Source organism: Puccinia triticina, chromosome 11A (assembly GCF_026914185.1).
Source record: "Puccinia triticina chromosome 11A, complete sequence".
NCBI classification, from domain to species: domain Eukaryota; kingdom Fungi; phylum Basidiomycota; class Pucciniomycetes; order Pucciniales; family Pucciniaceae; genus Puccinia; species Puccinia triticina.
Genome location: NC_070568.1, coordinates 3,014,924 through 3,039,425, shown reverse-complemented (window position 1 = coordinate 3,039,425; position 24,502 = coordinate 3,014,924). Strand labels below are relative to the sequence as shown.

Below are 24,502 nucleotides of genomic sequence, written 5' to 3'. Positions count from 1 at the left end.
CAATTGCCTGGTAACACTGCCACATCACAACTGCGCATGCAAGCCATAACTCTCATTGAGTCACGGGACTCAATTGTAATTCATTGAGTCGTGGGACTCAATTGTAATTCATTGAGTCGCGGGACCCAATTGGAGGAACTTAAAGCTTGCGGATAAACTTTTAGTTTAGAGAGTTATCATGCTCAAATAATTTGAGATGTAGAAAAGGCAGAATCTTAGGTTTGCTGCGCTGACTCTAAGGCTGACACAAGAACTTAGGGAAAGAGTAGAGTTACAAAGAAATGAGAAGTTGTAACTAGAGTTAAAATTGCATGAGAAAACAGAATATGAAGTCTAAACAAGGTTATATCTTAAGATGGAAAAGATATGAAGTAATTCATATGTAAAAAGGTAGAAAAGGCAGCTTTTAGGTCAGCTGTGTTGACTCTAAGGCTGACAGGCTGTAGAGCCTCTTTGACTGGAAGGAATCCCCTCCGTTCAAAGGGGCTGTAGAGCCTCTTTGACTGGAAAGAATCCCCTCCGGTCAAAGGGGCTGTAGAGCCTCTTTGACTGGAAGGAATCCCCTCCGGTCAAAGGGGCTGTAGAGCCTCTTTGACTGGAAAGAATCCCCTCCGGTCAAAGGGGCTGTAGAGCCTCTTTGACTGGAAGGAATTGTCAGGTTGTGGTTCTGCTACTCTTAGCTTTATCATACCTGCTGGTGTCACTTATTCATGACCTGTCATTTACAGGTCTTACCCTCAATTAGGGATCTTCATGTGACACCAGTGGATGTTCATTCACCCACCTGCAGCCATTCATATCCAAGCGTCCTTAGTACAGTGGTTAGTACACTTGACATGGATATAAGAGACATGGGTTCAACTCCGATAGGACACATAATATTTTATGGAGTTTCACAGGAATCCCCTCTGGTCAAAGGGGCTGTAGAGCCTCTTTGACTGGAAGGAATCCCCTCTGGTCAAAGGGGCTGTAGAGCCTCTTTGACTGGAAGGAATTCCCTCCGGTCAAAGGGGCTGTAGAGCCTCTTCTACAGCCCCTTTGACTGGAAGGAATCCCCTCCGGTCAAAGGGGCTGTAGAGCCTTTTTGACTGGAAGGATTCCTTTCCAGTCAAAGGGGCTGTGGAGCCTCTTTGACTGGAATGTTAGGTCTAGCCTACTACCCAGTTTTTCAAGTGGCTATGAAACTTATCCAAGAGGATAGTTTGCTGTGTGCTTGATCATTAGTAGATAAGAGATGATACTATTGCTTATGATTTATGATAATTTTTTTATTGTAAGGTTTCCAAGAAGGGTCAATCTAAATGCACGCCACTTTTTGACTAGATGCACGCCAAAAAAGTGGCGTGCACGCCTGTACGCCAAAATAAATGGCGTACAGGAGCAGTGCACGCCATTTTTTTGGCGTGCGTAGCCCTGCACGCCAAAAATACTCCTTTTTGGAAGAATTTTGGCGTGCACAAACCCTCCACGCCATTTTTTTTTGGCGTACAGGCTTTGCACGCCACTTTTTTGGCGTGCATCTAGTCAAAAAGTGGCGTGCACCATGTTGAATGCATTTTTTTTGGCAGGAACAGTTGCGCACAACAAAATAGGGTGTGACCACTGCGGCCCAATGACATATTTCATGTACTATTCATAGTGCCTCCGCCAAGCTCCGCACTATAAATAGTGCCTGCACCAAGATCTGCACTATGAACAGTGCCTCCGCCAAGCTCCGCACTATGAATAGTGCCTCTGCCAAGCTCCACCTCTATGAATAGTGCCTCCGCCAAGCCCCGCCACTATAAATAGTGACTCTGCCAAGCTTGGCCACTATGAAAACTATTCATCCTGGCACTATTCATAGTGGCCGAGGCACTATTCATCATGCCGTTGGGGCGCAGACTGCAGTGGCCAACTGTGCCGCCAAAAAAACTGCATGTAAAACGGTGCACGCCAACTTTTGATATATGCACGCCAAAATAGTGGCGTGCAACGCCTGTACGCCGAAATAGTGGCGTGCAACGCCTGTACGCCAAACAAAATGGCGTGGAGGGTTTGAGCACGCCAAAATTCTTCCAAAAAGGAGTATTTTTGGCGTTCAGGGCTACGCACGCCAAACAAATGGCGTGCACTGCTCCTGTACGCCATTTATTTTGGCGTACAGGCGTGCACGCCACTTTTTTGGCGTGCATCTAGTCAAAAAGTGGCGTGCATTTAGATTGACCCTTCCAAGAATGAGTTTTACTTGGACAAAAAATGATAAGTAAGGTTTGCATAATAGTGACATAGAATATCCTGATAGGGAAAGAAGGAAAGAAAAAAACAGACACAAGTTACAATCAGAAAGGATAGCTACAAACTTTGGAAAACCCCATATGATGCCATAGTTAAGAACACATCATTTTACATGATAATTGAAATGATGAAAACCAATTATTCCAAGGAAATTGAATCTCAATCCCCAATCAACCCAAATTAATCTGAATAATCAATGCACAATAATTAGCAAGAGTGAAGTAATAAAAAATTGGAGTCATTACATGGAAGTATTCCTTTGCATTTGAAGGGACTGTAGAGCTTCTTTGAATAGAAGGATTCCCTTCCGGTTGAGGGGGCTGTGGAGCCTTGTTTACTGGAAGGAATCTCTTCAAGTCAATCAGCTCTACAGCCTCTCTGATTGGAGGAGATCCCTTTGGTTCAAAGAGGCTGTAAACCCTACCAACTGGAAGTAAGACCTTCCAGTAAAAGCAAATATAAAGAAGGCCTCATACAATGGATTTTCCCCCACCTGGGCGCTTTAAAGCCACGGGGGAGTTTCAATGTCAACAGGGGCTGAGGGTACTGGTTAGCAGGATTTGCACCAGCCCTCCTGAGTAGGATAAAAACATCAACTCATGTTTTTTGGTTCAATAAACAGGGGAAACCCATGAGTTAAAGGTTTTATTAAACTTAGATGCACAAAAAACTTTGATGAGATCAAGAGTATCAGGAAGTAGTTGAACAAAATAAAATTTGTGAGCAGAGCACCATTTTTTTAGGATGAATCACCGCTTGAACTAATTGTTTCATTCATTTCCAGAGATACAAAACATGATTGATGTCAAAAATAAGGAGGATTAGCAAAAAATTGACCATCTGACTTATTACTTTTATCACTCTCCCTTTTCTTTTCAACTTCATTGAAAAAATTTGTTAATTCATTTTTGGCTAATATTCAAAGGAGCCATAGTTAAGTTCAGCATTTTTCCTAAATAAAGAAATTGAATTTTCCAAGGGTTGTAGACTTGTTACTCACCAGTTTCCACACAATAAGTGGTGTGTCCCATGAGGGTTTGCCACATTATATCCTGTTTCATTGGATCCTTCTTCTCTTTTTTCTTAATTTCTTTCCCATCATCACCAACCTTGGGGTCAGATTCACTATTTTCTTGGGCAACAGTGATTGAAAACTGATTTTTCCCCTTTGATCCGGCATTCTTCTCGGAATTTTTCATTCCAGGACGCTTTGGGTCTTCTAGCTTACCAAATGCAATATTTTCCTTTGAACTGAAATGTTCCAACTGTGTAGTTTAACAGCCCAAATTATTAAAAATACATTATTGAAAAAAACAAAACTAGTTGATGTAGCTATGAACTTACTTCTTGATCTGGCTTGTTCAATACAATGAATGGTGACAATCCATCAACTTTTGCTTGCGCTTGTGCAGGAAATACATTGCCAGGTCTCTTGAACATAACCATCATAGAAAATGAGCTTTCAATGAGCATCTGGATAAAGCAAATCAGAATATAATGTGATTGTTAGTCATAATGTAGCTGATTTTCGGACAGGCTTTCATCCATAAACCTTATTGAGAAAAGCATTACTTAACAAGCAGAGGAAGAAGTGCGCGTGAAAACATGATAAAATAGACTGTCTGGGAGCTGATTTGCTCCCGAGTTCAGCTAAATGTAAAGCACAATCTATGTGAATTCCCAAGGGCGTTCCAAAAGGTATCCTATTCCTGAGGACAAAATGGAGGGGTGATTGCAAAGAAGTAAGAGTGGGATCCTATGCAATATAAAGGTGTGATAATTATCACAATATGAGTCCAAAACTGCTTATCAAGTTGCAAGTTGTCTTGAAAGCCCCGCAAAAAAGTCAATTCTTGTTTTGCTCTATGTCCAAAATGTACTCCAACGAGTGCAATATGTGCTCCATCCTGTAAGATAGCAATCAGTATGTGACTCCATGAAAACACAGTTATCAAGTCCGGCCAAGGCATGTAGAGTCCCCGTGATAACCGAGAAGGTTATCTGGCCTCAGCATTTCAGACATGTCTTGAGTTTGCGGGCACTGTAGGGTGTCCGGTTTTCAATCGCCGACATGCCCCGAAGCTTATACTAAACTGCGTCACGGTGATTCACGCCGCGGTGACCGTCGCGGCGGGGAAAGAACCTTGCCTCCCCAGTTCTCGGAAAGGTGTTGCTCTCTCTTGAAAGAGCACCTCTCCTGCCTTAGCTTAATCAAGTCCATCCTTAATTACGAGGGGGAGAGAGACGTCATCCCCAGGTTTCATGGAGACTCCGAAGCAGTACTCATGGGGAGGAAGTGGTTTGGTTCAGCTTGCAGCCCGCTTCTTCGAGCCTCACTAGCTGGACAATGCCAGCACAGCCCTCCAAGCTCTGCATTAGCACCAATGGTCCCCACTTCCAGTGGATGCCGAGTTGCCAACAGTTGATGTTCTGCTGAGCTGCGCAATCAGCAATCAGACCTGGGCGCTTGCTGGCTTCCTCCCAAAGTGCCACGGTTTGGTGGACAGCTCCGGCCATTGAGAAGCCAGCCAACATTGGCTAGAACCTTTCATGAGCGTGCATGGGGTTGAAAAGATGGGAACTAGATAGGGTTTGTCTGGACCATGAACTACCCCACACAAACAGTTGGGAGTTAGAAGGGGCTGGAGCTGGTCGAGGCTAGAACCATCATAGATTTCTAACAATGTCTTTTAGACCTTGATGTGCTGCACAATGCACCAGGCTTTGTTTAATCCGAGTTGAACAAGCACTGAAGCCCACCGCTCACCCAAAAAACCATACAGAAGTAAAAAAAAGCTTGCATTCATGTCCCAATCATGATCAACACCAAGATAGCAAAAGAACCAAACGCGAAGAGAGAGCTGTGTACACGAAGCGCGCTTTGGACCCAATATGTCTACTTTTTACATGGTTATTATCTGCGCAGGCTAGACGTGTTCATCGACAAAAAAAAATGAAAAGAGACCACTGGTGTATATCTGCAATAATGAAAAAGTGTATATATTTACATGAATAGATATATGTATGTGTGTGTGTACGGTCATCTCCCTTCCTCCCCAATCCTTCCCCAAAATTCGCAACCAAAAAAAAAAGAGCTCGAGAAAAGAAGGCAGGAAACAGTCCGGAAGAAAGGATCGAAAGGATGGTTTTTCTAAACGACAACAGCAACGAGCAAAAGAGTGGGAGGGAGAGAGAGAGAGAAGGATATTACAATGCAAGAGGAGCGGTGGAGACAGGAAGGAAGAAGGCGGCCGTGCAGGATGAGGCGAAGGGGGGGGGGGGGGGGGGGTATTTCTATGTGAGAAGGATGGTGGGAGCATGCGCCGGCGTGAGTGAGGGTATGTTCGGATGGGGGGAAGGAGCGAGGTCTTGAGGAAGGGTGGACGAGGATGTGGTTGTGGTGGCTGAAGAGGCGAAGGAAGAGGCCGAGAAAGGGGGAGGCGAGGAAGATGAAGAGGACGAAGATGAGGATGAGGATGAGGATGAGGAGTGGGGAGCGGGCGAAGAGGAGTACGGCCAGAGGGAGACGCGTTCGCCGCGCTCGAGAACGGCGACGGTAGCCTCGAGCAAGCCGGCGACTTTGACGGGCAAGATGCCCTTCCTGCTCTTCTTGCCCCTGCCCGCGCGCCCGTCCTCGTCCCGCTCGGGGTCCTCGTCCTCCTCGTCGTCCTCGTCGTCAGAGCCGCCGGCGCCGTCCTTGATAGCCTGGTCGATGCGCATCGGGATGGAGAGCGTGACGCGGACCAGGGCGAGCGACAGACGCAGCCGGCCGACCAGGTTGAAGTAGCTCAGCGCGCGCAAACTCGCTTGCAGCTCGTACAGCTTCATCAGCTCGAACCGCACCATCCCCAGATACTTCTGCCCCGTGATCAGCCGCTGGCGCAGCTTGCCCATCGTGCTCTCGAGACTCGTCACCACTTCTTCGCCCAGATTCAGCCCCGGATTCCCCTCGTTTAGGGCATCTGTTCCCCCATCCCACACGTCCATCTCAGCTTTTTTCTGGGGAAGGAAGAGCGGGTTTTCGCGGGGCAAGGGAGTTGAGGGAACTGACTGATAACCACCCGGATCATCTCGAAATCTCCGTCCATGAACTCGCAGAACGTCGCATGCAGCACGCCGTTCAGGGTTTCGTCAGCATTGAATGCGTGGTTGTCAGTGCTGCTACTGGAAGGAGTTTCGGGGGGCGAAGAAGGGCTTGAGGAGGGATTCGGAGACTGTTGAGCCCGCCCAGAAAAATGCGAATTTCTGTGCCCGAAATAAATGGTCAGATGAGAGAAAACGGGTGGAAGGCTGGTACGAAGAGACGCACGATTTGCGGTGACTGTGCGACTTGGCAGCAGCAGGAGGAGGGCTGGCGCAGCTGGAGTTGAAGTTGAATGACGGGTCGACGGTGCCGCTCAGGTCGTAAAGCTTCCTGCTTCCGGGCTTCGAGAGTGTTTCGTACGCGGCGCTAAGTTTCTGGAAGGCGGCCGTACAGGGTTCGTACTGCGGCAGCTTACTATCCGCGCGGGCGAGAAGAAAACGGACAACTCAATTGCGGGAGGAGAGGAGCGGAGGAGGGTGGGATGAGGAGACGTACTCGGGATGGCAGAGTCTAGAGCGGGAGATGTACGCCTTGCGGATGTCCTCGAGCTTGATCTGGTGGCGGTTGTGGAAGCTGTATCCGGAGAGGCCGAGGACATGGTAGAGGTCGTCGTGGCGGTTGATCTGGTCGACGAGCTCGTAGGGGCTGGCGGCGGCCGAAGCGGACCTGCGGGTGTCGTTGAGCGAGGCCGAGGGCCGGACGGGCTTCGCGGCGTGGAAGGACTGGTGGGAGGCCGAGCGCTGGCCGGCTGCTGGCTGCGAGTGGGGGTGCGGCGTCCGGCTCGGGCGTTGGGCGGCGGCGGCGGCGGTGGTGGTGCCGGTGGTGGCTGTCGAGTGCATCCGAGGTGGTGGTTGTTGGTGAGGTGGTGGTTGTCCGCTGGTTTTTCGTGGTGATGGGGGTTGTCGCTCTGCTGGGACTCCACCGGCTGTAGGCTGGGAAACTTCCCAAAAAGTATGCAAGGATCACCCTCCAGCAAAACTGGGAAGAATTGCTTTCTCCCTGCCTCCCAGAATTGGATATCACAGCTGGGACCCTCAGAGTCACAGTTGTGGTTACAGACCTACAAAGTCTAGATTTTTGCAGAGAAATCTATGCAGCTTTTGGGGCTCCAAATCACCTCTGGGAGGCCCTCAGAACTTCACGGGACGTCACCCATTGTCAAGATCCAGTCATCAGGAGGATGTCCAGAAACTATTGGCTCTTGCGCTTATCAGTACAAGCCCTCAGTCATAGGAAAACTTTCACAATACATACAAAACTTTAGAGCCAATTTGAAGGCCCTTACTAACATTTTTTTTTAAAAAGACATCCAGATTGGGGGATTTCTCGGCAATCAGACCAACCTCTTTATTTTTTAAAAAAGTCCTAGAAATGGGCTGATTTAAATTTTTGTTAATTTCTATGAAAGCTATAACCACAACTGGACATTACTTATCTTCTGTCCAAATTATTAAGCCAGCTTGATCTCATGGTTCCATATATTCCACCATTGAATGGGCAAGACAGGCAGTCATCCCAAAGTCTTTAGCACTTTCTTGAAGAATTATCAGAGGCAACAGTGGGTCTGGCAGGGTGCGTCATTGGTGTTGTCGCACCACCACTGTTTGACGAGTGACCCGCTTGTGAAGTGGCGATGAAACTTGTCTCCTGTGACAGGTCCCCCGTTACGAGGTCACGTTCTGACTCTCCATGTGTATGCATCTCCGTGGAAAGTGTGCAGGTTTCAAAGGAGTCTCCACGAGTTATACTCGCCAGCTTGGATGTGCGCACAGCCTCCGATTTCCCTTCGGCTCCACTCATCCTCCTTCGGCTCGGATCGGCCCCCGTCGCGCACCCATCGGATGGAGCTTCTTCGGCCGTCAACGAATTGTCCTTCCCTCATCCAAGGCAATCGGCACATCAGACTTCATGTTGGTCGAGAGTGCCTCCAGGGCCAACACCGAACGGTCATGCGCTTCGAGCGCCGGAAGAGAGCTGCCGGGGCAAAGTCCATTGAAATCATATTCTTCAACAGGTTAATATCAGTCTGGGCGATATTGTCTCAGCCAGCACCTCGATCTGCCCAATGATTTGTCTGTGATAGTAGTTAAAATCACTGGCTATATCCAGGCTTTCTCACCAATCAAGTAATTACAGAGCAAGGAAACGCGAACACTGTTGATACAAAATTTACCACCGACCAAGATTCCTCCAGCTTAAGACTATTTCACATATGATACAAGTTAGAACAGAAATAACGAAGATGATAGACATATTTCTCATTCAGAGGGATCCGGTGGTCGAAGCGCATTGGAAATCTTGACAAAATTATCCAGGGTGGCATGCAACTGATTTTTCACATCGAGGAAATAAGCTTCGACGTCGAACGAAGGATCCGAGTGGCCGGGTTGATCGGAAGGCAACGGGATGAGATAGGCCTTCAGACAATCCAATGCGTCTTGAAACTCTGTGCGAAGGATCGCAGCGATTTGTCGGAAGAGGCTTTTCTGGAATTCTTCGATCGCATCTTGGTAATAGACGTCGGAGATCAAGTCCAGAAAGTCCTCGTGAAGATCGAGGGGAGGTTTCGTCTTCCAGAGTATCAGCTCCATGTCGTCGCTGCTCACGGTCTTAAGAGCGAAGGGTAGCTTCTTCGTTGAGCTGTCCGATAGCTTCTTCCAGAACACTCGGTAGACGATAAAAAGGGCTCTCGCCGATCTCATCAGTGGAGTCAACTCCGGATTCCTCGGGTCCTGCGGTGTTGGCTCGGTATAGTATAAAGAGAAGAGAGAGATCATGTGGCTTATTGAGCATATCTCGCTTGGTGACCCGATCCAGCCTTGCCATTTTTCTTGGAGAAGCCCGAGGTCGGATCGCTTGAGTCTTTGAACGATGCTATCGATCGCAACCGTGCATCGATCCGCGCTTAGCACCATTTCTCTCTTCTTCTCGGCCTGCCAGTCTTCGTCCTCTTGAGAGCTTTCGATGTCCTCGTCGTCAAGTTCGGGTGTCCTCTCTGGAATCGGTTGCGGGTGGGCTGCGCTGCCTTGAACCAGCTCCCTACAGCACTTGAGGAAGCCAAAGTGCGAAAACCGTAGATCGTCGATGTCGTCCATTAATCGAGAACACCTGAATTGCTTGAAGTCTTTGCAATCGTGGTCCTGGGTGAAGTCAGGTTGATCAGGACGTAGAACGATGGAGACAACAGCAGCGATGGTCCGTTCCCAAGTGTGCTGGAATACTGCAACCTTCGGAAACAGCGAGAGTTCCGGAACCGTTCCATTTTCAAAATCGATCATCTCGAACGATGATACCAGCTCATCGATCTGCTTCTGCAGCAAAGGTAAGAGACTCGAGTGTATCTCGACCATGTCGGTCGATCCCGGGTCTCTGTGCTCATCATAAACTGTTTGAGGATTATCTAAAGACCAAATCAAATGGGTAAAAGCCATCTGGAGCATAGCTGAACATATTTTCACATGGCTCGTCAATCTTCTGATGATAATCTGTTGAATATTACGATAGCAAGCTTACCATTCCTTTCAATAGCTGCCATTATTGTCGTGACGAGGTGGAAAACTCTTCGAAGTTATAGGGTTCAATGAAGTACTAAATATAAGGTAACTAATCCGAGTGATGGAGTGATGAAAACGCGGATCGAGTGTTGGGATTTTAAATTGGTAGTTGGAAAGGCGCAGCGATTGCGATGGAGAATAGTGGAGGAGTAAATTGGGAGGATGGGAGGCCGGATTGTCTTGATTAGATGCAGACGAGGAGGCTGCTGGAGGCTGAGGACGGGTGGGGGAAAATGGAGCTGGATGGGTTCGAATAGGTATACAAGAGGAATCTTGAGCAGAGAAGTGGGAGGAAAGCAAGCTGCATTGCTTCGACTTTATATAGACGAGGAGGCTGTTGAAGGCTGGGGAGAAATGGGAGGACAGGACTCTGGATTACTGCGACTCGGCGTAGACTAGTAGACGGATGAACCCTCAAGAGACTGGCGGAGTGTTTGTTCGCCATAAGACGACACCTAACATGAGAGAAACTTATGTAACACGAAGATAGTCACTACATATTTATACTAGTAGTAAACATTAAGATGCTCACTAAACTCGTACAGATGGCGAATACCACCCGTGGAGCCACTGGGACCGAGCATCTTGGTCAACCATGGTCGGCCTCGTTCCGTTGCCTACCCATTATGCCGTGAAGCGGGGTCGATTGGCCGCACTCTACATACTCGGCACTGGCTTCCCTGAAAGCTTCCTCCTCAGCTACACAGGCCATCGCTGGGACACTGCACCCTCGACTGGAAAGCCATATATTACAATCCACCGTATTTTGTCCAAAGAACCTCCGCAACTACTATGGTACACACAATATTGGCCGCCCAGAATTTGAGCGTTGTTTTTAGCGAAGGGAATTCTGGGGCTGTAATAAATCACTACCTCCTCGCGGCCGCAGAAAGCCCACATAGCAGCACTGTGAGGATGTGCTGTTTTCGAGTCCAATCGACACGGCTGCGCTTGGAGATAAGAAACTCTGGAATCTGTTGCTGACCGCCCCTGTGAGTTTTTGCCTTCAACTGTTTGGAACCTGTTGGGTCCGGTGAGTACATAGTGGCATGTATCTTGGATAGAGACGATATAAATTTGCGGTGGGACACGCAATCGGCCGCAAGGAGCACCTCAGCGGCTCAAGCTGTACGCGTTTCTCACTTTCTACTCCAGCCATAAGGGCAAGAAAAATAAGTCAACACTACATAAGACCGCTTATTAAGCCTTCCCGAGTGCACGTCTCTCCTGAGCGAGGGATTTTGTGCGATCGGTTCCAATTGCGGACGTTGCCATACTGGCTGCAAGCTGGTCTTCAAAATGTGTACTGTGGACTGGAGCGATAGACTTCACCTGGACAGACAATTGGTGCATCTTTTCGGATTCAAAGACGAAGTTCCTAGTCCGGGGGTGGGTGGTCTACTTCAGAAAACTGGGCACATTGTGCAGACGAGCTTGTAGCCAGTATACATCGCTGCGAGCATGAAGTGATCCCGCATGCCATTCTCGTCACCCAGCCAGTTCCGTACAAAACTCATAATTTTGAAGCTCATAATTCTGAGAGGGACGCAGGGCTGATCCGACGGAGCCTGCTTGCCCACTTTGTGAACAAATTTTCAAGGATTTAGGGTTATTTATAAATGGAAAAAGATGTATGTTGAAAATAAGTTTGTTGGTAGAACGATTCACAATGATATACCCGCGTTTTTCGCTCCCGCAAGTAGGACTAGATATTAACAAGCTGACTATGTATAAAATCACATCGTTCTCAGAGACAACGCGTCAACCTGGAGCGTCTTGTACTAATTCTATCCTCAATCTGAGTGTTCTATCATTTTTTTCATTTCTTCTACTAGCTAGTTACGTGCTGCTGTGGCTGCGTCTTCTTTACTGGCATCATATGCGTAACAGTAGCGTTTGAAGCAGCTTTCGCATGAGGTCGAACGAGTAATACCTAATCTATTTCTTGCTCGATCGATCAATCCACACGAAAGACAAGTCGCCCAATCCTTGTCTATTCTGTTTTGGATTCTCGGCTTCGTTGTTGAGTCCATGACCGAATTAAGGAATGAGCTTGACTCGTCTTTCGAATACTACAAATGACATAAAACCTGTTAGCAATATGCTGGCGGCGAGCACAGCTCTTGAAAAATGTTTCTACTCAACTTGAAGTTTGAACGTTGAAGTATTGGTCAAATAGCCAGACTGGGATTGGCTATTTGGTAAATAAATCACTAATGGATATCCGCCATTCCCTTCCTGACTTGAGACGTTGCAGCCAAAAAACGTCGGGCGTGAAGCATACCCTGCCAGTACCACCACACGAAATTTAAATTTTAACTTGAAGGATACGTTTTGCAGTTTACATAGAGTTCGAGATTGATCTACCGACCTTTTTCTTCCCAAACTGTGGAATTGAGCGGTACAGGTGGGAAATTAGCTGTACCGAGCGGTAATACCTTGTGAACTCGGAGGAAGGTATTGATCATGCCTTTCCCATTCGGCCAACCGGCTCCAATCACGCTACTGTGACATTGGAGAATAGCAGATTTGTTTATGTTAATGATAATTTGGTGGAACTTCACATCGGGAGTAAACTCATTCACCTTGATTTGGAATCACCTGAGGCGTCCGCTGCTAAGATAACATCCACCTGTCTTGCTGGAGCTAATAAAGGATTGAATGGTATATTCTCGCCGTTTTCGCCTACCACGAGAGATATAGCAAAGAAACCGTCATCAAACGAACGGCACAGAATAAAACTTCCGAATGACTATACTGGGCTTACCGCCATCGACGATCACCAGCTCGTCAGAATTCGATCGATCAAAACTAATTGGGCCATTGACACCTCTGAATGGATTGGGATATCGAGCCGTAAATGACCGGTCTAAAGCAGTGTCTGCAATCTTTTGGATCATTTTCTTGAAAACTTCGTTGTACTTTGCTGGCACGCCTGTTACCGCGTTAAACAACTGTTTTGTTTCCGTGAGGAGAAATGGAGATAAAATATGGAAGTATGAATATTTTTAGAAGGGGGAAAAGTGGACTCCTGGATCAAAGTACTCAACTGTGGCCGAACTTCCCATGATGAAGCTCAATTGATCGAATCCTCGCACGCATTTCTTATAGGCACTAGGTTTCGATGATTTTTTTACACTTGAAGGAATAAAGGGCTTTCCCGAACTCAAACTTGTACCCAAGAGTTCCGAAGGTATGAAAGCGCTCAATTGCGGATCAAAGCTCCCAAACTCGAATGGCGAACACTCATATACCGGAGCTGAAAGTGGAATATATGTTGATCCCGAGACTGGAACGGAGCTAGAATTGATTTCTGTTTCGTTCAATGGCTTGTGATCACTGACTACCATCGGAAGGGGCACCTGGAACTTTTGGAATGTTCTCATGTTGCGCAGCCCCGAAATAAGATCCCCCGCACCATGTGCCGTAGATGGCGAATTCGTGTAAAAATCTAACAATGCAATTTTCGACAAAAGTAAGTCGTCAGTCTTGAAGGTTGATAAAGCACTTGTGTCCTGAAACTAACTATCCGGTGTCGTTCCTGGGGCAAAGTGGTAACTCAGTGCTCGTCCCCACAAATCAGTCAACGAGATATTGTAGCCAGCATCTTTTTTTATTTTGGAAGTATCATGTATCTGATCGATAAACTGTGCGTTTCTGAAAGCATTAATTCCTCCGGGTTGTACCATGTCCATCTCCAGTTTCCATCCTGAGACCAATTCGGATACCATGGGGTAATTGTTTGCAGCCGCAGACGTCACCAGCCAGCTGCCACCACTCAGACCGGTGATATAGGACGAAAGCTGAAACACCCCACGGATTGGACTGGCACTCGTCCTTGAGTCACTGGACCAAAATGAAAAAAAATAACTTGAAGATCATCAGAACCCTTCTCTCATGCTGGAGTATTGTTGCAAAAAAGATAACAAGAAATGTAAACAACTTCTACCAACAGTGCTTGCATGACTCCCGCCGCATATAGTGCCGCTCGTATTCCACCCCCAGAACATGCGATACCCAGGACCGGCCAATCGTTCTGGTTTTGGGATAACAGTGCAGTGGATTGATAGCCAGTCGCTTTGCCAGGTCCGTTGGTGAAAAAATCCCGCCATAGTGGGGCTGTAACTGATTTCCGCCCTCTACGAAATTCTGCCTCGCCCTGCGATATTGTCTGATTTCTGCCAGTCGGAGAACCTGCTAGCCTCAAAATCGTTTGGTTTGATGGACATTCAATGCTGAGAGGTGCGTATGAAGCCACGCTGGCAGTCAAAACTTGCGAGGTAGCCTTGGCGGCGTGCTGCACTAGGAGTATGAAAAAAAAGGAGAGGATTGATGAAAAAGATGGTGCCATGTCTCGGTAGGTATTATGTAGGTGTAAAAGATTGGTTGAGGAGGGAGGGACTGGAAATGGATATCAGGGCTTATTGTTGGGAAAACACTGTCGAAAATTACCATGCATCCAAGAAACTATTATTCACTGCACGTCCTGTGGTGGTGTTCCGAGACGGCCTTTGTGGAAAAAGCTACTATCAAAGAGCGATTACGCTATCTTAAGCGAATGAAAACTGGGAAAAATCGCCAGCTAAATCAAAGCAATAGTTCGGGGGGAATGGAGAGCATTCATAAAGAATCATCAGTCGTAAGTTAGTGAAGCACATGTATTGAAGGCGGACCCGAAAGCCAGGCTGCTGACAAGTCACTGAGCTCTCATTTGCCAGGATCATCAAGTCATCAATCCATGTGAAGGCTTGATTGTTCATACTACATGCATGTAACACTTGAACTAAGTATATTCTTTGAAGGAGGTACAGAAGGGTACAGATCATTAAGGGAGTGCCACCAGTGCTACATAAGAGTGTGGGATCACAGAATTTTGTTGCCCTTTCCAGCAGGAAGCTGACGACAAGCCTCAGGCTATCCTTCCATTGCAGACCGAGACCCCCTTAACCCGATTGTTGGATAACATGGGGCGGCGATCCAGTTCGCATACAGTACATACAAAAAAGCATCCCGCCGTGCACATGTGGCTTGACGGAAATTCTCCATCGCGCGGTCCCTCGCGGTCCTTCCAGGAAATCCATGTTTGTGTTTGTCAATAATACCAGCTTTGCTTCTCCAATCCCTACTCGTGTAGTGGCTCCTATGATCTCATCTTTCCTTCCATCAGCTGGCAGATTAACATTGAATTACAGACCGATTCAGTTTAATCCAAGCTTGTTGGAATTACACAGAAGGTGGTTATGTTAGGAGTAAGACTAAGTGTGAAAATTTATAATTATAAGCCCTTTACCGTAATTATCAATAATTGTTTGATCCAAGAAACTGGACCCAATGAGGATCCTCTACTTCTATTTTTGTCTGAAGATTACACAGCCTTCAGATTTCAATAGGGAAAGAACCTAAACCTTAAGAGCCAACCAGATCCAACTATTTTCAAATTGGAGGAACAGGAAAAGGCTAACAATGATCCAGGTTGATGGTTACTTTTCATTGCTTTACAGCCTCAGCTACTTAGTGTGATTTGTTGTTCCACAAAAGGAATCAAGTGGAAATTGTTTCCAGAAGTTTATAGATGTACTCTCAATATATTTACATGGTCTATGGTAACCTATATAAACAGGTGGTAAAACACAAAAGAGAAATCTTTGTACCACTGTCAGAAACCAAAGTGCAACCTCAGGACTTGAACCTGTGACCTCCATTTTCATGAGTGATGCTTTTGCCAACACAGCCCACAAGCAAGTGACATGAAGTCAAATATGTTGCTGGCACAGTTACCAAAGAAGTGAAATTTTAATTTCCACATTGCCCGCTTACATTCTGTGCAACTAAGCTAATTATTGCACTGTTGCTTGGGTGCTCATTTCCCTGTATGTTTATGCCAGCCCTTCACTGTGAAAAAAACTCAAGAAACTGCTGCCAGTTGACATGAAAAATCACAAAGGAGCCTTTGTATTATTGCATGTCACTTGATGCCTTGGAAAACTGTGTTATGGTCTGGAAAAAAAGATAAACCCCCTTTGGAAGATTTATCTCTTCCCCAGTCTAAAAAGATAAGCTTTACTCTTATATTTTAGACTTGAAATAGTCTTATTTAAGGTACTCCCACAGAAGGGCCATTTCCAAGAGGTGGATCCAGTTAATCTGATGTAGCTTTCTGTGAAAAAGAGCTCCCTTTGTTTATTTTTAACCAGCCCACCAAACTTTCTTGTATCCTGTAAAGTGTATAAAAACCGGGGCTTTTAGATATCACATTCATTTCTTATCTCCTATAATCTCTCCCTTTTACTTATTTCTCCAGCTTACTTTGACCATTCTTGGTCTGTGGTAAGCTCATTTTCCTCTTAGTTATCAGCTAATCCACGCTCTTCTAGCCGCCATCTTCTATCCAAGTGGTCTGCCATACCAGGTAGTATTTGCTCTACAACCTTCCCATGCCACGGGGTACAGTTTTAGCAACTTGTAGAGTAGTATTCAGATTAACTTAGCTTTATTCTATATTTCTATTCCACAGGTTATCACAGAATTAGAGGTACCCTTTACCAGGTAGCCAAAGCTATCATTGCCTACCATGGGATCAAGTCTTAGAGCATTCACATTTGTTCGCTAAATTCTTGGGTTAAGCAATCCCGGGTTTGTGGGCAGGTCAGCTGACCAAGGCGGGCAGACTCATTTGTTGGGTCAGCTGCAGGCTAGCTCACATTAGAAATGCCGTAGCCTGAGGTTAAATTTCAGGTTTAGGCTTGCTAAATATAGCAAGCTCAAACCTGAAATCAAGCTTGGGCTTGTTGACCCAGGATTTAGCCCGGACCACTGTGATTGCCAGTTGGGTTAAGTTGCCAAAAATCAGCAATTTATTATTTAACCCTACAAATGCAAATGCTCTTATAGGTCTTTGCAATTCTTTTCATGTTCCCAAGATTGATTTTTGTTTTCCTTGGGTTTCAGACTGCACTTGAGCAGATCTAAATATAACAAGCACAGAATTTTCATTCTTTTCAAAAACCTCTGAGGGTGAAAATTAAAGGAGTCAAACCAGAAATTCTAACAATTACACACCCTGAAATCATGATTACACACAATCTGACCAAGAATACTTCTCTGGAGGGAACATACAGATGTGATGAGATCAAGACACCAGGGGAGACTTTGACGCACTCTCCAGAGAGTGCCAGAGTCTAATTTTATGTTGTTCTGGGTCTGATGTGAGTCAGATGTGGATTAGGAAATGATTGATAAATTCTTCATAAGTCAATGGGAAGTGTGTCAGAAGTGATGCCAAATTTTCACAGGACCTTGTGCAATGTTGTATAGAACCATTCAATTTTCTAATGATAACTTAATTACAACCTGTAATGAAATAATAGTTAATCAATGCCCAATTATTACTCATTTATGGTGAATTTCCGCTGATCAATTTCTCTATGTCAAAGGGGTGTCAGCCTTAGAGTCAACACAGCTGACCTAAAGTCTGCCTTTTTCTACTTTTTACATATGAATTACTTCATATCTTTTTCATCTTAAGAGATATCCTTGTTTTGAATTCATATTCTGTTTCCTCATGCAATTTTAAACCTAGTTACAACTTACCAATTCTCTGTAACTCTACTCCTTCCCTGAGTTCTTGAGTTGTGGCGCGCATGCGCAGTTGTGACGTGTCAGCGCTACCAGGCGCGCCAAACCACATGTACATATGTAATTACATAAGCAAACTGTGAAAATTTTCGAAGTCAGGATCCCCCTTGCCTGAGGAGAATCTACAGACTTCAGCAGACCAGAACCACACCTCCAGACAACCCAGGATCACCAGAACAAGGCCACTACACTCCCAGTATTACCCACAGGAATATTGACAGTTAGTACCCTTTTCATTGAACCTTGCTTATCTCAGAGGAGTTCCTCTCTGTCTCTTTGACTGCTTTCTCTCCTCTCTTTTTTGCTTCTCTCCTCTTTGATCACAGGTACATATACCTCTAGACATCTACTCTCAAGGATCAAATCAATTCATATCCTTTCTTTTTCTGTGGTTTTTGTCAGTAACAAACCACATAGGTTTCCCTTTAAAGAACCTTGAATATCCACAGAGAAGTCTAAAAATTGTGGCTGATTAGACTTGTCTAATTCAGATACCTTCCATGTTTCCATTGTGAGAAGAGGCTGTTGCAATCTCTGGCACAGCTTGGCAGCACTCCCTTAAGGAGTAGCATTGCTAGTGGATGTTAGTTCCCACCTACAGGTCAAAAGAACCTTGATTATAATCTCTCAGATCATCTCTTTCTTTCTCTCTCTTTCTCTCTTACTGTTTGTTATTTCTTTATCCCAAGAAATCCAAACAGTGCCCACCCATTTTTCTTGTGTCCTGCTGTCACATAAGAGACACAGGCTCACAAGGGGTTTCACACAATGTAAATGTGACTTGCGGGGGCTTTCATGGCTTTCTGACCAAGTTTTACTTGTAATGGAGCTGTGAAAGGCCCCTCCAGTGATCTGTCACCCTAATGTACGCGCGTACACAAAGGTGACATTGGCAAAGTGGAAATTTGAAAAAAGCACATGCATGTGCATGGAGCAGCATGTGCATGGAGACATTGGAAAACAAAGAAACACAAAAACAACTCACAAGCTCATATATGTTAAGAAGCCAGGATGTCTAGCTGAAATCTGGGATCACAAACCTCCAAGCTTAACTTGACTCATATTTTCTCCCTACTTTCATCCTTTTTTGGCTCAATTCTAGATGATACTGGCCTTCTTTAGGGAAATATGCCAATTCAGATGGGCCTTTCACATAATTCTAACAGGGGTGTACATGTTGTTGATCTGCGGTGTAAGACTCAAAAGTGGTTGTGAAACCCTTTTGCTGAATGGAGAAGGGGATGAAGGAGTTGCAAGCTCTGCCCTTCTATACTACCAGCTACAAGACCCACCAAGCTCAGCTTGGCAAGCTTTAATTAGGTGATAGGAGTGAATGCTCAAGATGAGTTTATTCAATACACTTTATAAAGATTTGTTATTGATATATAAGGGTTGTTATGAGTATAGTTGTAAGTGTTGAGAGTACAAGGTGGTGAGTGAATCACTGATCAGTAATAAACTGAGGAGCTACAAATGAGGGGGAGAGAGCCCCTTATATAGACAAATGTGAGGGATTTTAGCTCCAGGGCAGCTCCAGTGAGGGATTTTAGCTGGCCTGCGCTGTGTACAATTTATGCGAGGGGTGCATGCATGATGCAGGGAACAATGGCATGTGATGCAATAAAACCAAACAAAAGTGGAGGTGAAAGTTCTAGAATGCGGAGAACAATGGCACAGACTGCAGTGGCAGTGCTGGATGATGTCATGCAGCTAGAAAACAAAGGCAAAATAATATATGCAGTGGAGATACCATGGAGTAGGGAAAGGTGGCTTGAGGTGCGTGACAGGGGTCAACAGGGTGCTACAGGTTGTCCGGAGGGTCTAACTTCCAGTGCAGTGGGGCTACAGTTACACTTTCAGTGGAGACTAGGGGGTAATTTGGCCGTAGATTCCATTTCTGGGGTCCATATGGTCGTACCATGAGGCATTCTATGACTAATTACGCAAATGAGAGAAAAACTTTTGATTTTTCCCATTTTGTATACCACATTCTCCCCCAACTTATTGTCTGTCCCCAGACAATTCGCCGTGAAAAAGTGCCCCGTTTAGATTTTTGAAAGCTTGAAAGTTGAGTTTGCACAGCTGTCATTCCAGAATTCTGGAATATTGGCTTTCTTTTGTCGCTGGAGTACCATGGAGTGAAGTTTGCACAAAAATTGGATTTTGTGATTTTTGAGGTGCTTTGTGAGCTGGAAAATTTTTCATGTCTGGGAGTCAAAGTGCTGCGCGCAGTCCGCAGCTGCGCAGTTGCGCAGCGCCGCAGCATGTGACTTCGTGTCGCCGTTGTACGTAGTTGCCGCGCTAGAGCTCCAGAGTGCGCGCGCTTGAAGCCGCGAGCCCGGATCAACGAGTATTGATCGGGGACCCGTACGCTGTTCCTGAGTAAACGGGCCATGGGCCCGGGTGCTCTGTGTTGATCGCGCCCGCCCGTTCTGTTGTCGAGTAGTGATCGGGGGCGCGCGCTACCTGTCCAGTCTGTCTGATCCCCCCGTCTGCGATGCCGGCCGATCGTGTTTGGCTCCGACCATACCTGAGGTCCGACTCGGATCATAGATAATCCTCCCGACACATAGTTCGTTGCCCACGATTCATCAAGCTGTCTTCGCCTCCACCACCGCTAGCCTCAGGAACGAATTCGAGCTCGCTTCTGCAGTCTCGAGCTGCATGGGACCAAACTTCGCGACCTTCCGGCGTCTTCTCGATCCAAACGACCTCCAAACAACTCACAAGCCAACTTCGCCGACCACCTCCTCCATCTCCCGGGGCGGATTCCTTTGAGGCGCACTCAGTGCCTCAGAGCCAATCCGTCGATTTCGCCGCCTCCTGCCGCCGTCACCAGCCTTCAGGATTGAACTCGAGCTTGCTTCTGCGGCCTTGAGCTGCAGGAATTCGATTCCCGCTTCGTTCTTCCGGACAGCCAAAGCTGAGCCCATAAGGTATGTAATGTTATTTGTTTATATTAAGTTTATATTGCTTCAGCTGCATTGTCTTCCAGCTGAAGCCCTTTCATCCTTTACTCAGTACGTTATGCTCCGGTTGGGACGTCCGGGTCATGACTGGCTTCATGACGGGTGCGTTTGGTTATATTACCTTGGCCATCGCCCGCCGAGCCGTGATCAAAGGATCCAAATAATGAGGCAGGGCCCTCAAGCCTTTGTTGTCGCCAGGCAGCCAGGTAAGTCGTCTACTCGCATCCTGATTCCTGGTGATGTCCGGCCATACGGGCAAGGCTGATAGGCTCTCTGAAGGGTATAAAACAAGCCTTCTCTCCGTTGATTCAGGTTTCCTCCCCATCATCTCCTCAGCGTCCAACCACCCTTTTGCATTAGTTCCTTCAATCCCCATCGACCCTGTTATGACTACCTCCTCTAGCCAACCTTCACACCCTTATTATTTACGTCCTCGTGTGAGTTCTGCTGCAAAACAGGTGCGTCCTCCCTTCTTCAGATTCAACTTTCATCCTTGCTAACAATGCTCTCTTCTGTAGATGAATTCCTCGGTCCTTGATACCATGGGTTTCAATCGAAACCTCTTAAACCACCACCCTCTTGGGCAGCCATTCCCCAAGGTAGGTTTTCTTTCCCTGTATCTCTGATGTTTTATTATTTCAAGGGAAACTGATCGTTGTGTTCGCCAGACGCCTCGTGCTGATGCGCCTGCTGAGCCGCCAACCCATTCTTCACTTGATCACATGAACTGGACCCAGGACCAGCGTGACTATCTCTCAAACTCGCTGATGATGTCTGACATCTGTCTTGAGTCCCCGGTGGCTCTTCGACCGTTCATTGTTGGCGATGCAACCATGCAGACTTTAGAGACGGTAAGGTATTTTCTTTAGTCATCTTTGCCCATACTGCCATCTGACCCTATCTTGTGTAGTTCTTGGGTTCTAATAACAGTGATTGGGCCCCTCCAAACGTCCAAACTCTCCTTGGCTCGACTTCCTCTGCAGCTGAGGTCGCAGCCCCGGCAATCCCTCCCGGTTTGGTTGGGCTTCACCCCCAATTCAGAACTCCAACACCATATCCAACTTCTAGCCCGCCTGAGGGTATTAATCCTGTTGCCGGATCGCCGGTCTACTGCCCTCGAACCCCAGATCGCTTGCCTAACCCTGACTCGCCCATCTTCCATCCAAGAGCCCCTGACAGTTCCCCAGCGCCGGTAAGTTACTCTTTTGATTCTTTTCTCAGCGCAGAACTGTGCTGATGCCCATTGAGTTGTATATCTACATAGGTCTTATCGTCCAACCGAGTTGCTCTTGAAGACTCCTGGACACCGCTACCCGCTTGGACAGTTCGTCCTCGCGGCCTTCCATTGCAGCCCAAAACTCAGCAGGCTATCGAGGTGGATGAGTTGGCTTCTACTGAGAACGAGCCGGCCCATCCCAGATCCGAAATCGATGAACTTTCTGACCACGATAATGAACCCATTGAGGGCTTCCCGCGCATCCCTTCGCCGTCTGTTCGCGGTGATTATGGTATAACGGAATTTCCCTTCCTTCGCCCTCATCAAATCGAAGCGCTTCTTACCCGCCGACACGGTATTGTCCCAACGACTCCCGCCACGGTTGAACCAGCTATCCTTTTTCATTTCTATGTCGGAATGGTCGAGGACTTTGTTGCGTTCTCTAACCGCAACCCTTCTCCGAATGGATTCGACCACATGGAACGTATCGACCTTTTTCAGGCCTGGGCCCATCGATATCTGACCACCGACCATCTTGTTCGTCAAGCCAATTGACCAAAAGTGAGTTTCTATCTTTCTTTTTTTTTTTTTTTATGCATTATTATTTTTATACTAATTATTTTTGCTTTGCTTTTTCTTTTAGTCGCCTATGCTGCGTGTTTCCTGGGGTAAAATCGTCACAAAACCAAAAAAAATCGATAGATAATAGAAAAAAAAAATAAAAAAAACTTATATGAGGTAAAACTAAAAAATGTATTATTCTTTTCTTTTTATCTCTTGTACAGTAGGCTAGTCTCTTTTTATCTTTTGATTATTAGCCTGAAATATATATACCAACACCCCTCCCCCAACTTAAACAGGTTGTCCTCAACCTTGCTTGAGAAGTGAGTTTTTAATGTTCTGAATGACTTCAACATAGAGAAAATGTGTTGTTCAAGAATAACCCAAAGAGAAAAATTTCAATTTTAAATATAATACTTTTGCTAGGGAGAAAAACATTCTCAAATAGAATGTTGTTTTCTCCCCCAACTTGGAGATGGGCACCAATTCAGATTGTTGTCCAGTTCTTCATCAGAATCTTCATGCAAATTTTCACCAGTGTCGTCCTCATCCGACAAATCAGGTTGATCTGGATCCTCGTCTTGTTGGATCTCCTCAAGTTCACGTCCACGTGGGTAAAAGCGTTTGATATGAGAAGCTGCGTAAGCCCTTTTAAGTTCCACACCATCCAATTCCTCCAAGATATACGACCCCTTTGGTAGTTGTTTAGTGATTCTAAAAGGACCATTCCATCGGTTAAGAAAAAGCTTTCCCCATTGGTCCTCCAAGCTTTTATTGTAAATTAAAACTAGTTCGCCAGGATCAAGAGGGTTTCGGAGTCTTGCTGCCATTTTTCGGTCCCAGTACCGAACAGAGGATTCTCTAGCTTTCATTAGTTTCTCGTGAGCTATTTCCAGAATTTTGTCCCTCCTTTCTAATTGCTTTGTTCGAGCTTCTAACAGCTGTTCTGTAGTTTTGATTTCCGTCCAATCAATTCCTAGATAGGTGTCCATTTCTAGATCCACAGGTAGCACCGCTTTTTGTCCAAAAACAAGTTCAAATGGTGAGTAACCTGTTGTACGTTTTGTCAAAATCCTGTCTGAAAAAAAGCACTAGAGGTAGATATTCTCTCCATTTTCCTCCAGACTCGCCGCACATCTTGATCAATGTGTCTTTAATTGGCCGGTGTCCTCTTTCTATCATGCCGTTGGCCTCCGGATAATAAGGTGTAGGCGGTTTGAAAGTTGCTCCAATCTTTTCCACAGCTTTGATAAATTCATTTTTGAATTCGGGTCCATTGTCCGCCGTAACCGTCTTGATTACCCCATACCAATAAACCCATTCCTCCAAGAGAAATTTTCCAATTGTTGCCGCTGTGAGTTTGACCAAAGGAGCTGCCTCTACCCATCCTGATAAGTCATCTCGAGCCACAAGTAAATATTTATATCTTCCAGCCTTGATGTGGCGGACATCCAACGCTACTCGTCCGAATAAAGTGTTTTCACCAGTTGGGTTTTGAATTTCCCTAGGTACCAGTGGGTCCCTTTTTTGACATGGTTCACAGCTTTTTACCCATAAGCGAACCTTTTTCTTCAGACTTGGCCACCAAAATCGGCAGACTAGGCGTTGGTATGTTTCTTCAAGTCCTCGATGACCGAGTTCCTCGTGAACCTTCCGTAAGAGCTTACTTTGATACAAGATGTTAGAAATTACTAGTTGCGCCATTGGAGAGTGCCGGCGCATCAGTCGTCCATCCTGAATAAAATAATTTGCTGATTTTCGTTTGAGTTTCTGAAATTCTTCAGGATCCAATCCTTGTGGTTTACGCAGGGTTTGTAAATAGTCCTTGAGATCTTTCCAAAATCCAGATGATTCCCATTCTAGAATACTTGTGGACATTGAGCATGTTCTAAATCGGGAGCAGACTTTAATCAGTGGTTCCTCTTCATCAAAGTCGTCTGAATCGTTATAAAACTCGTCCTCGTCATCGCTTATAGGTCTTCTCAACAATGCATCTGGTAAAGTAAATGTCTTCCCTGGCTTATGTACCATATCAAATGAGAATAGCTGAATGAAAGCCACCCATCTGGTCATAGGTGCATTGGGAAGCGAAGGAGAGTTGATCATTTGGATTAGGGATTGAGCATCGACTTGTAACTCAAAGTGTTGACCCCAAAGAAGTGTCTGTAATTTCTTGAGGATCCTAGCTACGCCACAGAGCTCTAAC

General features: G+C 46.0%; 3 protein-coding genes across 3 annotated transcripts; all 3 read right to left on the bottom strand.

Annotated features, from left to right (window-relative positions):
• Nucleotides 1-3,082: 3,082 nt before the first annotated feature.
• Nucleotides 3,083-8,354, bottom strand: PtA15_11A293 (uncharacterized protein; the record flags this gene model as incomplete). The annotated part of the gene is made up of 10 exons (XM_053161186.1): nt 3,083-3,189; nt 3,278-3,542; nt 3,622-3,750; nt 3,855-3,906; nt 6,098-6,239; nt 6,329-6,522; nt 6,587-6,775; nt 6,857-7,116; nt 8,132-8,233; nt 8,307-8,354. The coding sequence occupies 10 exons, from the start codon at nt 8,352-8,354 to the stop codon at nt 3,083-3,085; spliced, it is 1,488 nt and encodes a 495-aa protein (XP_053025158.1).
• A 265-nt stretch (nt 8,355-8,619) lies between these two features.
• PtA15_11A292 (uncharacterized protein) lies at nt 8,620-9,792 on the bottom strand (the record flags this gene model as incomplete). The annotated part of the gene is made up of 1 exon (XM_053161185.1): nt 8,620-9,792. The coding sequence occupies one exon, from the start codon at nt 9,790-9,792 to the stop codon at nt 8,620-8,622; it is 1,173 nt and encodes a 390-aa protein (XP_053025157.1).
• Nucleotides 9,793-11,750: 1,958 nt separating this feature from the next.
• PtA15_11A291 (uncharacterized protein) lies at nt 11,751-14,266 on the bottom strand (the record flags this gene model as incomplete). Its single annotated transcript, XM_053161184.1, has 8 exons — nt 11,751-11,987; nt 12,061-12,200; nt 12,287-12,420; nt 12,501-12,600; nt 12,683-12,869; nt 12,966-13,366; nt 13,442-13,761; nt 13,869-14,266. 8 exons carry the CDS (start codon nt 14,264-14,266, stop codon nt 11,751-11,753), a joined length of 1,917 nt encoding a protein of 638 aa, XP_053025156.1.
• Between the last annotated feature and the right edge of the window lie 10,236 nt (nt 14,267-24,502).